This window comes from Xiphophorus couchianus, chromosome 16 (genome assembly GCF_001444195.1).
Source record: "Xiphophorus couchianus chromosome 16, X_couchianus-1.0, whole genome shotgun sequence".
In the NCBI taxonomy this organism is placed as follows: Eukaryota; Metazoa; Chordata; class Actinopteri; order Cyprinodontiformes; family Poeciliidae; genus Xiphophorus; species Xiphophorus couchianus.
Window position 1 is genome coordinate 10,551,905 of NC_040243.1, and position 13,367 is coordinate 10,565,271.

The 13,367-nt window shown below is 40.4% G+C and overlaps 1 protein-coding gene across 3 annotated transcripts in view; it reads right to left on the reverse strand.

The window, feature by feature from the left end:
- LOC114160394 (protein sidekick-2-like) overlaps positions 1–13,367 on the reverse strand; it is a 103,813-nt gene that overhangs the window by 29,836 nt on the left and 60,610 nt on the right. For all 3 annotated transcript variants that reach the window (XM_028042974.1, XM_028042975.1, XM_028042973.1), the window contains exons 3-11: positions 11,041–11,147; positions 10,704–10,851; positions 7,538–7,671; positions 3,022–3,133; positions 2,403–2,593; positions 2,098–2,181; positions 1,790–1,984; positions 1,243–1,359; positions 784–951 (exon numbers count right to left, since the gene is read on the reverse strand). In XM_028042974.1, coding sequence (XP_027898775.1) covers positions 784–951; positions 1,243–1,359; positions 1,790–1,984; positions 2,098–2,181; positions 2,403–2,593; positions 3,022–3,133; positions 7,538–7,671; positions 10,704–10,851; positions 11,041–11,147 — 1,256 coding nt within the window. The remainder of the gene's footprint in view (positions 1–783; positions 952–1,242; positions 1,360–1,789; positions 1,985–2,097; positions 2,182–2,402; positions 2,594–3,021; positions 3,134–7,537; positions 7,672–10,703; positions 10,852–11,040; positions 11,148–13,367) is intronic.

Consider the following 13,367-nt stretch of genomic DNA (forward strand, 5'->3'; position numbering starts at 1 on the left):
ATTGTAATGTGGTCACACTTTATGTGATGACCGGTAAGGTGATGGACAATATTGAGCATGGTGAAGCAGCTGAAGCAAACAGCAATTATGATTTTTATTTTTATCATACGAATCTGTTGATATTCTTGTTAGAGATTTTCAATCTGACTGGTTTCTGTTCATATTTCTGCCTGTAAAATGAGACATTACCCCACTGTTTTAACCTGAAATAGTTTTTGCTGGTACAGTGGCATTCAAACTACTTAAACATTCCTGAACAACTTCCTTCTTTTTGACTGCTTGTCAATGAGATTGGTATTTTTCTTCTTCCTTCTGATGTTGACTAGAAAGGATTGGGCTCATTATACGGAGCACTATCTTTCCTACACTGTGTAATTTTCAGCGCAAATACCAAGCGATGCAGCAGGCATGCAGGAAACTGTCAGGATTTGAGCACTCAGAAGCTTGATTTTGAAAGGGTACATTTAATCTTGATTAAATAATGATTTTCAACAGCATGGTAAAACAAACAGAAAAATTATTTGGTCTCAAATAGAAAAAAAGACTGATATCACAGGGAAGTATCAGCTTTAATTTATTGAGTTATTTGATTCGATTTTTTTACGTGTGGATTACTTTAGTTTCACTGAGATCTGATGTGAATTTTCTATTATCATTAGAAACGTATATTATGAGAAAATTTATTATCTTTTTAATACTTACTTCCCCACTGTATTGATGAAGAAATTTCTAATGCTAATCGTGGCTTTTCGAGCAGATTATATCTGCTTCATTTAAGCTTACCCCACACCACTAGGTCAGCTGAGGCCTCATCAATGCCCCGCGAGTTACTGGCCATGCAGGTGTAGGTCCCAGCATCAGACAGGTGGGAGGGGCTTATGAGCAGGCTGCCTGACTCAAGCAGGGTGAATCTAGGCAGCTGGACTGAGCCGCTAGCCAAGACGCGTTCACCTGCAGGAAAGGGGCAGGAGTGATTGATGGTTTCGGAAGGAGGACAGGGAGCAAAAGAGGGGAGAACATGGTGGGGCACACGGAAATAGCGATTAGGGCATTGGAGAAATGTCAGAGTAACATAATAGGAGTGTAAATAGTGCAACAGAAGTAAAAAGATAAAGATTAGCTGGGGAGCATTTATATTGTGGATCTTTTCTGTAGCTCTTGTGTAACTTTGGCAAGTAAAGACAAAAAAAAAGCTGCATAATAAATGCCCCACAAGGAAGCTCACACTGTTGGCCCACGCACCTTTCTGCCAAGTGATGGCTGGGCGGGGGGCTCCTGAGGTCTCACAATGCAGAATGACTGACATGCCATCAATCACCGCGCTGTCAGAGGGGCCAGCCGTGATGTTGGGAGCAATACCTGGGTGGGATCAGCCACACACACAAAGAAGCACGCATATATTTAAAGAAAATCAGGTGAGACAGAGATGATAATGAGAGACATAAACAGCTTTGTCCCTAATAAAGCAGGCGGCAGCTGAGAGCTTAATAGACTTGACAAAGGGGGCAGCCGTCAGGTCTCATTCCCAGCGACAGCTCTAAGACTCTGACAAGCCGCTCTCATCTCACTGCTTCTCTTGCTCAGAGTCTAATTCAAAAATAGGGCAATAAATGCACAAGCTTCCAGTGTTAGAAGTCTGTCACTGCCATGGCGATATATAGATAGATGGGTGTCGGAGAGAAGATGGGGAGCGCGACAAAAGAGGATTAGAAATGAGACAAGAGGATCAGATCTACGAGTTCGGAAATGCAAAGACTGAGGAAAAATGAGAATTTCCAAAGAGGCGTACTTGTAACGGCCAAGTAGGTGTTTGTCTGGATTTCTCCTGCGAGATTGCGGGCAAAGCACTGAAACATCCCAGTGTCGTCCGGCAGGAGGCCGTTGATCTGCAGGCTGCCTCCAACCAGCACCTTGTACCTGGGGATCTTTACTGGGCTGATAGGCACTGCATCTTTATACCACACAATGTCTGGCTGCGGCGTTCCTGCAGAAGAAGATTCACCTCCTCAACATGATGTCTACTTGTTTTGTTTTTGTTGCTAGATTTTTATGCTTTTTTGTGTTTCGCTCATTCAACAGCAGAAGAAAATGACTAACCTCGTGCCTGACAGGGTATATCTACCACTTTCTCCATTTCTGCGGTGATGTGACTTGGTGGCTCTTTTATGAACAGAGGATATTCTGTTTCAGAAGGACAAAAGCACAGCTCTGTTAAAACATTTAAAAAATGATCTCGAAAGCAAATTTTCATTCAACCCTTCTCTGTCATACATAACGTCACTTAAGTTACTCGTGGTAGTCCAAAAATCTCACTCTAAATTCTCTCAACACGAGAGCGAGCATGCTGAGGCAATACCCAGGTGCTCTGAGTGGGACTGAAGTGTCAGCTGTGTTTTAATTACCAAGAACATGCAGGTAGGCGCCAGCGGTCACCGAGGGGACGCTGCTACTGCGAAGAGATGCCTCGCACTCATAGTAGCCACTATCACTGACCGCAGGCAAACTGATCACAAGCCTGCGACCAAAATCCCTGATTCCTGTATTGACCACCACGCCGTCTTTCCTCCAAGTGACGCTCATTTTAACAAGAGGTCTAAAAGAGAGAGAGAGACAAAAATGATGAAAAGGAAAGGGAAAAAAGAGAGCAAGAGATAGAGAACGTGACATTAATACAAACTTTTAGGCTGTTTCAAGGTTAAAGAGCGTTGAGGGTGAAATTTGATACATCTGTCATTCTGATTAAATCTTTGAATTGGAGATAATAGTCAGAATTCAGAGCCGGGACTGTGTGAGATAGGGAGAGCAGAGCAAAGCCTTGAATCAAAGGGAAGAATGGAGGAGAGGTACAAAACGAGAGATGTGCAAAACACTTTTTCGATCATGTTCAAACAAAAGATTTCCGGACTGATTTAAATCACAATATCAGATGTTGAGGAGGAATAAAAGTAGAGATTTTATCATCTCTATGTATTTTTTTGTGTCCTTTTCCCTCCAACTGCATATCTTTTTGTGAATACATACCTTGCATTGGCAACACACTCCATGATGGCATCATTTCTTCCCACCGTTACCGTGGTGTTCTTTGGAGGGATGATGATGGAGGGGGCGATGGGATCTGCAGGTCCTCCAACATCTATTGCATTCATTGAAACACACACACACACACACACACACACACAAGTGAAACCAATCTATAAAAGCACTCCAACATCTGATGTAGCCTGTGCATCTGCCTGATGCAGCCAGCTGAGCATGACTGGGTCCTTACACGTAGACTGGCAGTCTGTCACTATCACCAGCAGGCAGCCAGTTTTCTATAAGCCAACTATTAACACTGCTGTCTGTACTCTAGGTCCTCTTTTTGTGCCCCACACAGCATTTCCCTGTTCAAGGTGTTAGACCAGGTGTTAGAAGCTATTATGTAATGTAATTGAGACAAACACAAAAAGCGATTAAATGCAGCACCATCACTCACTGGTTTCACGGAGCCTCCAGCCATCCATCGATTCACTGCCCTCAATCAGTGATCTCTCTCTGAATCTGATCTCATTTCTGCCAACCCCTCCGCCCCCCCTACAGCCCCGCCTCCCGGGAGGAACGGCTATGGGCCGGTGAACTCATATGGTGTTTGAGTGATTGCACGTTTACGGTGTACTGTCCGTGTGTGTTGTGTGACCATGTGTTTGTGGGGTGCTCGATTTTCAGGGTGAGCGCAGGTTAATAAGGTTCCTAATCAACTTTTTATTATTAGTAATGTTATTCCGTGCCACCTCATTGTGAGTCTCGCCCCTTCATGGCTCGGTGTTTAATCTCAGCAGCGTTGTAACAAAGCTTCCACCTCAAACACTGCCTCTAAATGTCGAAGCAGACCTTCTGAGGCTTATTACTGCTGTTGGTTAAGCTACGGATCAGCCTCGCATTTCAATACCTCAAGTAATCTGTAAACCTATATTACTCCAAAAGGATTTTGCATAGAAATGTAATTAAAAAACTTATAAAGATTTGGTGTAACAGCTTACATAGTCTTCAGTAACCACAGACATGAGACAAACACACAAACAGTTGTAAGGTTTACAGATTCGAGAAAAAGTAGGAAGACATTTTCAAAATGCAATTAGTATGCTACAGTTCCACATACTCAACATCAACATGTCAGAATACTTTAGACTTTTAAATATGTATTTTAAACATATTTTAAGTGTTGACTTAAAGAAAAAAAATGTATTCCAATTTTAAATATATAGTAAATTTTCTCTACATATAACAACCACAAAATCAAATGTCTCTGTTAGCCAGTAAAGAGGGAAAGATTCATATTTATTATTCCAGTTGACAGCAAAACAGTCCACAGAATGATGCTGCCACCACCATGCTTGATGTTAGTTACATGGCCAGTCCATATGGATGACTGGGAAATTTCAGTTATGCTTGAGGTTGTATTGTTTCTTTCAATAGTCCATCAGTCCATCTTCATGTTAAACTCCATCAGTGATATGACTAACAGTACTATGAGCCCAAACCCACAGCAAAATGGGTTATCAAATGCTAACTTAGAGTTTACTGAATTGTCTCACCAACACCCAACTTCAACTCAATTTGAATATTGTGGACTAATCTTTCTGTGGCATGAAACCAGCCAATTACTATTAACTCGACCAATTCTTTCAAGATGAGTGGTCAAAGAAAGCCAGCCAACACGATGTCAGAAGCTTGTTTTTCAATAGAAACACTGAGAGGTTGAGGATCAACTTCCAAAAGGACATTTAACCAAATATAAGTCTGTGTTTGTATCTTCAGTAACTGTCAAATGTATAATTCTGCATACATTTGGAATTTCTTTTAAATTTGTTTGAATATATGATTAATATTCATAGTTATGATAAGTGCGTGTAAACTTATGCCTGGAAGTAAACAGTCACTACATTTAAATTAACCTTAGAGATGGGTTTAATAGAACAACATATTTATGGAAAATCCATCTGAGACATATTGTCGAACGGTTTCGTGGACAAAACACGGCGATTATGTTCCGATGTGTGAAATTAAGTCGGAGACTCATATGAGCATTAACATTTGTTGCTGCAGGGATACAACCTCTCTGACAATTGAAAACAGATGAATTTTGTATGAATTTTTGACTGAGAGGTTAGAATTATTCCACACTTCCCCATTACATCATTTCATTACAGCAGCACAAGGACCATATCGAGGCTGCTGTTGACTTTATTATTACAATAATTAATCAGCACAGTGAAGACCAATAAATTCATGCAGAAAAAGCTTTCTGTCAGAGTTTCGAAAAAGAAGAAATTAAGCCCTGTGTGAGTTCAGGGGATTGGTAAGGAAAATCGAAATCTCTCGGGCCAAAAATTGTTTGATAAATTGTGAGATTGCAGCATTCAGCTGATCTGTGTAATTCATGAGCCTAATTAAGTAGGGGGATTTGATTGGAAAAGTAGATTGACGTGGGGGCAGAGGGTGGAGAAAGAGGAACGACTGATGGAGAATCGTCCACCTATGTTGTTGAAAAATGAACTTATAGTTATCTACAATGAAAAGCTCAACTCAGTCTTGAATAGCATTAAGATTTCTATTAGATTTCTTTCAGTTACTAACATAATATATGCTATATTTGAGAGAAAGTGTGGTTGTTTACTTATCTAACATTACAAAGAGAGAAAACAGCAATGTTTTTTTCCCCCATAAGACATGAGTGGCTCCCTGCAGAAACTAATTAATGTATTGCAGTTCATAAACTCCCTGTGTTGAGAATACCTCAAGTGTGTAATCATCCAATTATATGGCAAAATTAAACAACACAGTGACCTGCATAACAAGTCCTCGCTACTAATGTCACAGCATTGTTTACATATGTCACAGTCCAAAAACAAGTGTAAACCCAAGTCATGTCGGGTGTATTTCACAATCTGAAGAATAAACCCTAACAAAACAAAGTGCCTTGCTACTTGAAGCATTGTGTTATGCCAGTTTGTTTTTACTTATGACACTCAGCTTTGGCTCATTTGTATTCTCCCTCAAGAACACAATGCTCACTTTGCTGTCTTTTTTTCCCCCGATTTTTCTTGTGTGTGTGTGTGTGCATATTTTCTCTGCAGAAATTTCCTAAATGAACAAATGCTGCTCTGAAATGCTTATTGACTTTAAGATGCAAAAATACAACGGCATGATCTGCAAGGTCAGATTCTGTGAATTTTAACTATTTCTGGTCCCAGCAGATTGCTGTGTCACGCACATTGACTGACTTACAAAGGCTGCATTACAGGCATTTGAAAAGGCATTTTTAAGAATGTGTAGGTCCTAATGCAAGCACTTTAAAATCTTTATCCAGCACTACTTGTCCCACACATTTTAAAGGAGATGCAGTGATATTTGAGTCATTCAAAACTTGTCCTTTTGGGAAATTGAAGATATATTTAGTAACTTTTAATTGGCTTGGAAGGGTAAGCAGAGAAAGATTGATTCATTCAGATAAAAAAAAAAGTGTGAGAATCTGTGTGACTTTGTTTAGATAAAACGTGACAGTAGGTGGAAGGATTGGCGAGCATCCACCGGGTTCTAATTATTAGGAATTTTATCTGTGCTTGGTCTAATGATGCAACATTTCATTTGAAGCAGTTACAGACTTTGTTTTGTGACAGAGGTCGATCTTCTAATCTGAAGTTTTTCAGTGTGGGTGGCGTTTTCTGTTAAATCTTCGCTTTATGTCATTTTCAGAAACCTGGTTACTGAACGGTGGGTCAGTACAGGCCAGGCAAACATTAATTTATTAAAAACATGTTTACCTGAATTGTCCCCTGTCTTAACCAGGGAAGCAGCCAAGAGGGGCTGAATTTCATCTTGAGCCTTTTTGATGTTTACGTCCACCCAGTCTGACTGAACTTCAGCTATTTTACAAAAAGGAAGGGCAAAAATATCCGTCTCTAGATTTGAATAGCTGGTAGAGACATACACCAACAGATTTGCCGCTGTACATGCAGGCAGTCCAAGAAAGTATTGAATTAGGCTGAATTCAAATATACCGGATGCTTTTCCGAGTTTCCTTTTCTCTATGCTTCACAATTATACAATATTTCGTTAGTCTATAAAATAAAATAGATGAAATGTTGTGGCTGTACAACCAGTAATTTACAGCCTAAACCAGAGACTAGAGGAGCAGCAGAACAAAAAGAGGACAAACATCAGGCTGCAGGTATTCAGTGATTGAAGTTTATTGGACAAGACAAAAGTGCCTACCAATAGAGGGGGCCATTTCTGTTCCCACTGTCTGGAGTGGAAACCAACCACCTGTTTTAAGGCTGCTGTATTAAATGAATGTGTGTGTCTTCAGCTGAGATAAATAAAAACTGTTTTTCTAAATGACATTTTCATCTGTGCCAGCCTGTTGATGCAGTCTGCTGGCGACACAAACAATCTGCTGGTTAGCAGTGTCTTTCACTGCGTGGGCGAAGACGTCTGTTGCTTAACTGCAAAGTACGCTTGAGTGCCTGTGAGTGTATGTTGCTTTATGCGCACTTACTCTCCACTGTGAGAGTGATGGGCTGACTGGTTTTGTTCTCCCCGTTCTTGTCATTCACTGCTTGGGCATAGTACCGTCCTGCATCTGGGGCCACAGTGGACAGGATGACCAACGTGTTGTCCAAAGTGATGGCACTGATGAGAAAGAATTAAAAAACGAAAACAAAACATTAGATGCAGATTTAAGTCTGTCACTTTAGCTACAGATGAGCCTACAGACTGACATGAAAGTAGTTGATTTTTTCCATTAAGAAACATCTCCACTCTGCTCTTGTGCTTAAAATTTCCTCCACACCTATCCACCCCACACATGTGGAGACACACACACATACACGCACACACCCACACCCCCGCACCCAGACCCACTCAGATCATTAAATCAGTGAATAGTTGTTTCTTACAGTCAATAAATCCTAAGGGTAGACTGACACACCAGCAAGCACATAAATTATTTCTAAAAAGTGGCACACAAAGACATTTTATGAGTACTTCCATCTACAATTCACTGCAATTTTTTTATTGTCTATTGTTATTTTCCATTTCTGAAAACCGAAGGCATTTCCTTTGTTTGAGTTTTGTTTGCCTGTGTGGAGCTTGTTCTGCACATACTAACACTAATTAATGGGACCTTTGACATAATACAATAGTCCTTTTGAATAATATTTGCAAGACCTAAGATGTGAACATAGTAAATCTTTATTAATCCTCCTCCAGTTGGAGTGAGAATTAATTTAAAAGTGCATGCCAATACCAATTTCAGAGTTATTATCCCATACTGATGGCCATCCTAGAATTGCTTAAACAATCTTTGTATCTATTGCTGGATATTTGATTTGTCTCACAAAATTTAAGTTTACTATTTTGTTGTCGGATAAAATCTACTTTTCTGAAAAACAAAGTTCTGTATTCTGTGAATGTCTCTTGGAAACACAACAGGAGGCATAAGCCAACTGATCAGAGTACTGCCATAGGGCTCCAGAATTTTTAGACAAAAACGTTAAAATTTTATGGATCCATTTGTTAGAAAGAACTGGAGCAGACTGGAATGGATAAAAAAAAAACAACACCAAATTTCAACAACAATCATTTAAAGAAAACCTTAATTCTTTGTTGAGGGTCAAGAAATGAAAGATGAAAGATTATGGTTTGACTAATCTCTGGACTAAACAAGCAAAGTCAAATCAATCACAAATAAGATCTCCCACTTTGTCTGATATTCATTGCATTCTTCTTCATCCAATATTTGTGCTGCATTACCCATGTAAAAAAATCCATATGATTCACTAAAGTTAAGCAAAATTTTTTATATATATATATTTTTCCTTTCGCATAAGGGAGGAGTGGGTTCTCCTCAGCATTGTGCACAGAGAAAGCACAATGCTGAATATATGGCTGTAGACTGGACGTAGTCTTGGCTGGATAAATCTATTTGCTCTGTAGCATTTAAATCAACATAAGAATATCTTATTGCTGACTGTGTGTGTTTTTTTTCTTGTTCATATATTAAGTGCTGAGGTAACCTTCACTAATTTACCCTACACTGTAAATGAATTCCTAAAAAGACAGTTTGAGACTGATCTTGAGATTTGAAAAATAAAAAGATAAATTATATATTTCCAATGCTTTTTTTGGATTAAGTCTAAGCTGCAGGGCCAAAATAGAGGTGGCTCGATCTGAGTGTACACAATCCATACCTGGCAGGGTTTCTTTTACCAATTTTCAGTTTAATCTTGAAAAGGAAATTTATACTTTGCTATCCAATTGTGTTTTTATTAGAATTCTATGGCTGTTGGAAGGAATTGCATTCCTGGGTAATAGATTTTATTTATTTTGACAAGCAGTAAAACATACAAGTATGCTGTGTCAAAGCTACACCATTAAATATTCATAAAATTACCTTCCCCAAATTTTAAAGACATCCTTTACAAACTTTTCTACAAACATCAGTGTCTCGATAGACCAAATGCCGGCTAGCCTGACAGGTTAGGGTGTTTGCAAAGAGTCTGTGAAATGAAAGTTGACATTAAGCATGTGGCCAGATTAGACTCTTCTTATATCAACCACCATCTGCCTGATCTAAGTGGAAAAAACGCTCCAGGACAATTAGAAGCAGCAGCTCTCGCCGAGTCAACAGACTCTTACACAAACAGACAAGCAAGAAAACACAGACACACGCGCGCCGACACACACCTGTGAATATCAATGTGGCCTGACACTAAGCAAGCAAGAAAGCGGTAAATGCTGAGTGTCCTTTCAGTGCCTCTCATCGTCACAGTGTTTTACTGCTTGTAAAAGCCAACTGTGTACTTAGCAGCTCTGGAATTGGATAAAGATTTGTGAAAGTAGCTTTGTCTACTTTTTCCCTTCCCTCTTGCCTTTTGTTTTCCGTTTGGCCTACAATCTGCAGGAAGAAAACCCATGTACCGATCTATACCTTGAGCTAGAGCCTAGAGCTTGGGGTAAAAAGTCTTCACAGCAGCAATGACACAGTACAGCTGGTTGCTGAATAATAAATAAGGAGGTGGTTTCCGAGGACTGGTGGACTGCCTTCCTCTATTTGTCAGGATGACAAAATTAATCTCAGGTGATTACCTTACAGTGGCGCCTCAGGAAAATTGCATATATAAAAAGATGGAAATTCAAAAGACACTAACTGTAGAAGAAGAGTCACATACTGAACCCCTGACGTATACTCCGCCTCTGACAGATTCTTACCCCTCGCACAGACGCACACTCACAATTACACGCTCACAACTCCAACCGGGGCGAGAGCTGTCAGTCAATCATATCATCAATTGAGGCCTTTTGTCGAATTTTGTTTAATTGGTTCCCCTGCTGCCTGATCCATGTCTACCCTTCAATCATTCCGCCTGCAAAGTCAATAGGGGGGGATATAATAACCCACTTTATCACTGAGAGGTGATTCAGTGATGAACAGTAGGCTTGTGCCAACATTCACTCATCAGTTATTCTGCTAAACTTGGTTCATGGCGTGAGGGGGAATAGGAGAAAATCAGCGAGCAGTATTGAACTTCTTGGAGCTCTCTGAAGAAAAAGAAATTCTGCTACAGCAGCTCGAAAATTCACCAACATCTCGAGCATATCCAAACCCACACAACTTCTGCTCAATCCAAAAGCAAACAAACTGCGGTGGAATGCGGACTCACATGCGGCTGCTCGAGGGAATCTTGCGCCCGTCTCTGAACCACGTTATCTGGGGCCTCGGGAAACTGTGTATCCGCGGTGCGTGGATGAGAGCTCCCTCGCCCTGGGAAACAGTTTGAGATCTCTCGCCCTCCACAAATCCGCCCATATCTGGTAGACATAAAAAATAAATGAAAGTGAGAAAATAAAAAGAAATGTGAACACCACAGGAAACGAGGAGTGAAGAAAGAATCACTATCAATGTTCTCCTTTAATTAAGCCTAGTGACGTGCTGTACTTTCACAAGAACAGCTTCATCGCCTCAATCTGCCAGATGTATGAAAATAAGCCATCACTTACAGGCAACCTGCACCTCAGTGCTGCATTGCATTATAGCACCCACTCGGTTCCTCACGATGCAGCGGTAGTGGCCAGCATGGGATCGGTCTAGCGATGGGATCAGGTACCTAATGGGCAGACAAAACCCGAGTGCAATTAGTCATCATCAGAGTGACAAACAGGCAAAACAGTTGTCATCTTGGGTTTTATCACCCACGCTAAGGACAGTAAATTAATTGAGATGTTTTACTGGACACCTGAAGTACAGCTTAAATGGTTTTGAACGTGAGAGGAAAATGTTCTGAAACACGGCAGAGAACTGCCGATGTGTGTGTAGAGCACAGTTGGAGCAACACAAAGGAGACACAGGCGCAGCTGAGTTCCAGACAGGCAGGACTCACGAAACCCCATTGTTATCCTGTATCTTCAGTCTGTTCAATCAAATCATACAACCACCTGTCATGTGTTTCAGACAGCCACAGCTCTGTCTCTCCCTTGACATGCTTTGGTGGTAAATGGTGTGTGAATGTGTGTGTATAAAGCTGAATTGATAACCCAAATATTTTCTTCTGAATTAGGATTTCTAAGACTAATTTTACAGTGCTTTGAAAAGATGTATTTTTTTTATTGTTCCATTACAGTCACACCTTTTATGTTTATGATCACGAAGCTAATTTTAAGGTCAGGCAAATTTACCAAAGAAAACTCTCCCTCCCTCTCTCTTTTTTAGAACGTTTTCTAGGCGAGATTATTGCCTTATCTGCATATTTAAGAATCACTTCAATAGAACCTGATTGGCAGCATGAAGTGCTGCATGAAGATCCCAGAAAACAACAATTGATGTAAAGACATTCCAGATCAGATAAAATATAAAGTCGTAGAAATATGGGAAGTGTCTGGAGAGGGTCACAGAGTTGTTTCTGAGACTCCAATAATATTGAGAGTCATTGTCCAGAAACTGAGAAAACTTGAAACAGTAGGGAACCTTCACAATAGTGTAAAAAACTGCTACCAAAATTACTCTAACAGTGAATCGACTTTTCATCCAGAAGGTCAAAACAAAACCAAAGGCAACATCAGAATCACTGCCTTAGGCATGACTTACCTTAGTCACACTCAGGTTCTCATAATTCAACAGTAAAATTATGACTGTTACTATACAGTTACTATACAAAAATGATCCATGAGAGAGTCCAATGTCCAAAAACACCACTGATAAGCACAAAGTCTAACATCAGAAAATAAGATGATAAATCCTCAACACTTCTGGGAACTTAATCTGTGGACTGAAAAGTCCAAATTGGAACATTTAAGCAAGACTGCATCCTGTTACATCTAGTGTAAAATGAACAGAGCATTTTACAATATATATACATACAGTACAGACCAAACGTTTGGACACAACTGTGTGTCCAAACGTTTGGTCTGTACTGTATGTATATATTGATAACTGAAGAGTGTGGTGGTAGTGTGATGAATTAAGGCTGCTTTGTGCTTTAGAACCTTGACAACTTGGTGTTCCTTATCAGAAAATCAGGAGTCTGTCTGACCTTCACTTTGTGACCATTTGTGTTATGCAGTAAGACAATGATCTGAAAGTCGTCAGCAAACCCAACTCTAAATGACTAAAACAAAAGGTCAGCGTGACAGTTTTGGAGTGGCCTTGACAAAGTTTGGACTGAAATCTAAATAAGATGCTGTGATATTAGAGCAAGGTTGTTTTGGGCAGCGTTTTGGCCCTCAGAAATTGAGCTCATTTGATAGCTGCTTTTTGAACTTTCTTCAGTTATCTTTGTCTGACCTAAAGAAATGTTTGATGCTGTGAAACAAGTAAGTTTAACAAGAAGGCTCTCTTAAAAATGTGCTGTAAAGGTGTGAACCACATACATGATTCCTGAATCTGCTAATTTGAACGTGGGGTGTGGGGGTGTGTGTGTATGTGTGTGTTGGGGGGAGGTGGGGGTCAGACGGAGGGGTTGGATTTTCTGATTAAATGGATTCCAGTTCTCCTCTTTGATCAAGGCTGGTGAAGAATAATAAGCAGAGGGCTGGCCTGCAAGGCAGACCCAGAGAACAAACCACGTGAGCAGCCAAGTGTTGGTGGAAGACAGGCCAGAGAAGAAGATGAGGGGTGGGGGTAAAAAGATCTATGGGAGAGTGGAAAAAGACAGCGAAGGGATACAGTGTGAGTCTGTTTTTGTGTTAGCAGCGATAGCAATCAGACAATCCCACCTAAGAGTGTTTGGCCATGTCTTGAGGTCTGGTCAGACTGTGAATAAAGTCCTGGAAACGAGGTTGGAACTGGAAAGAAGGTGACTTTCACTGCAGACTGCAACTGTGACTGGCAG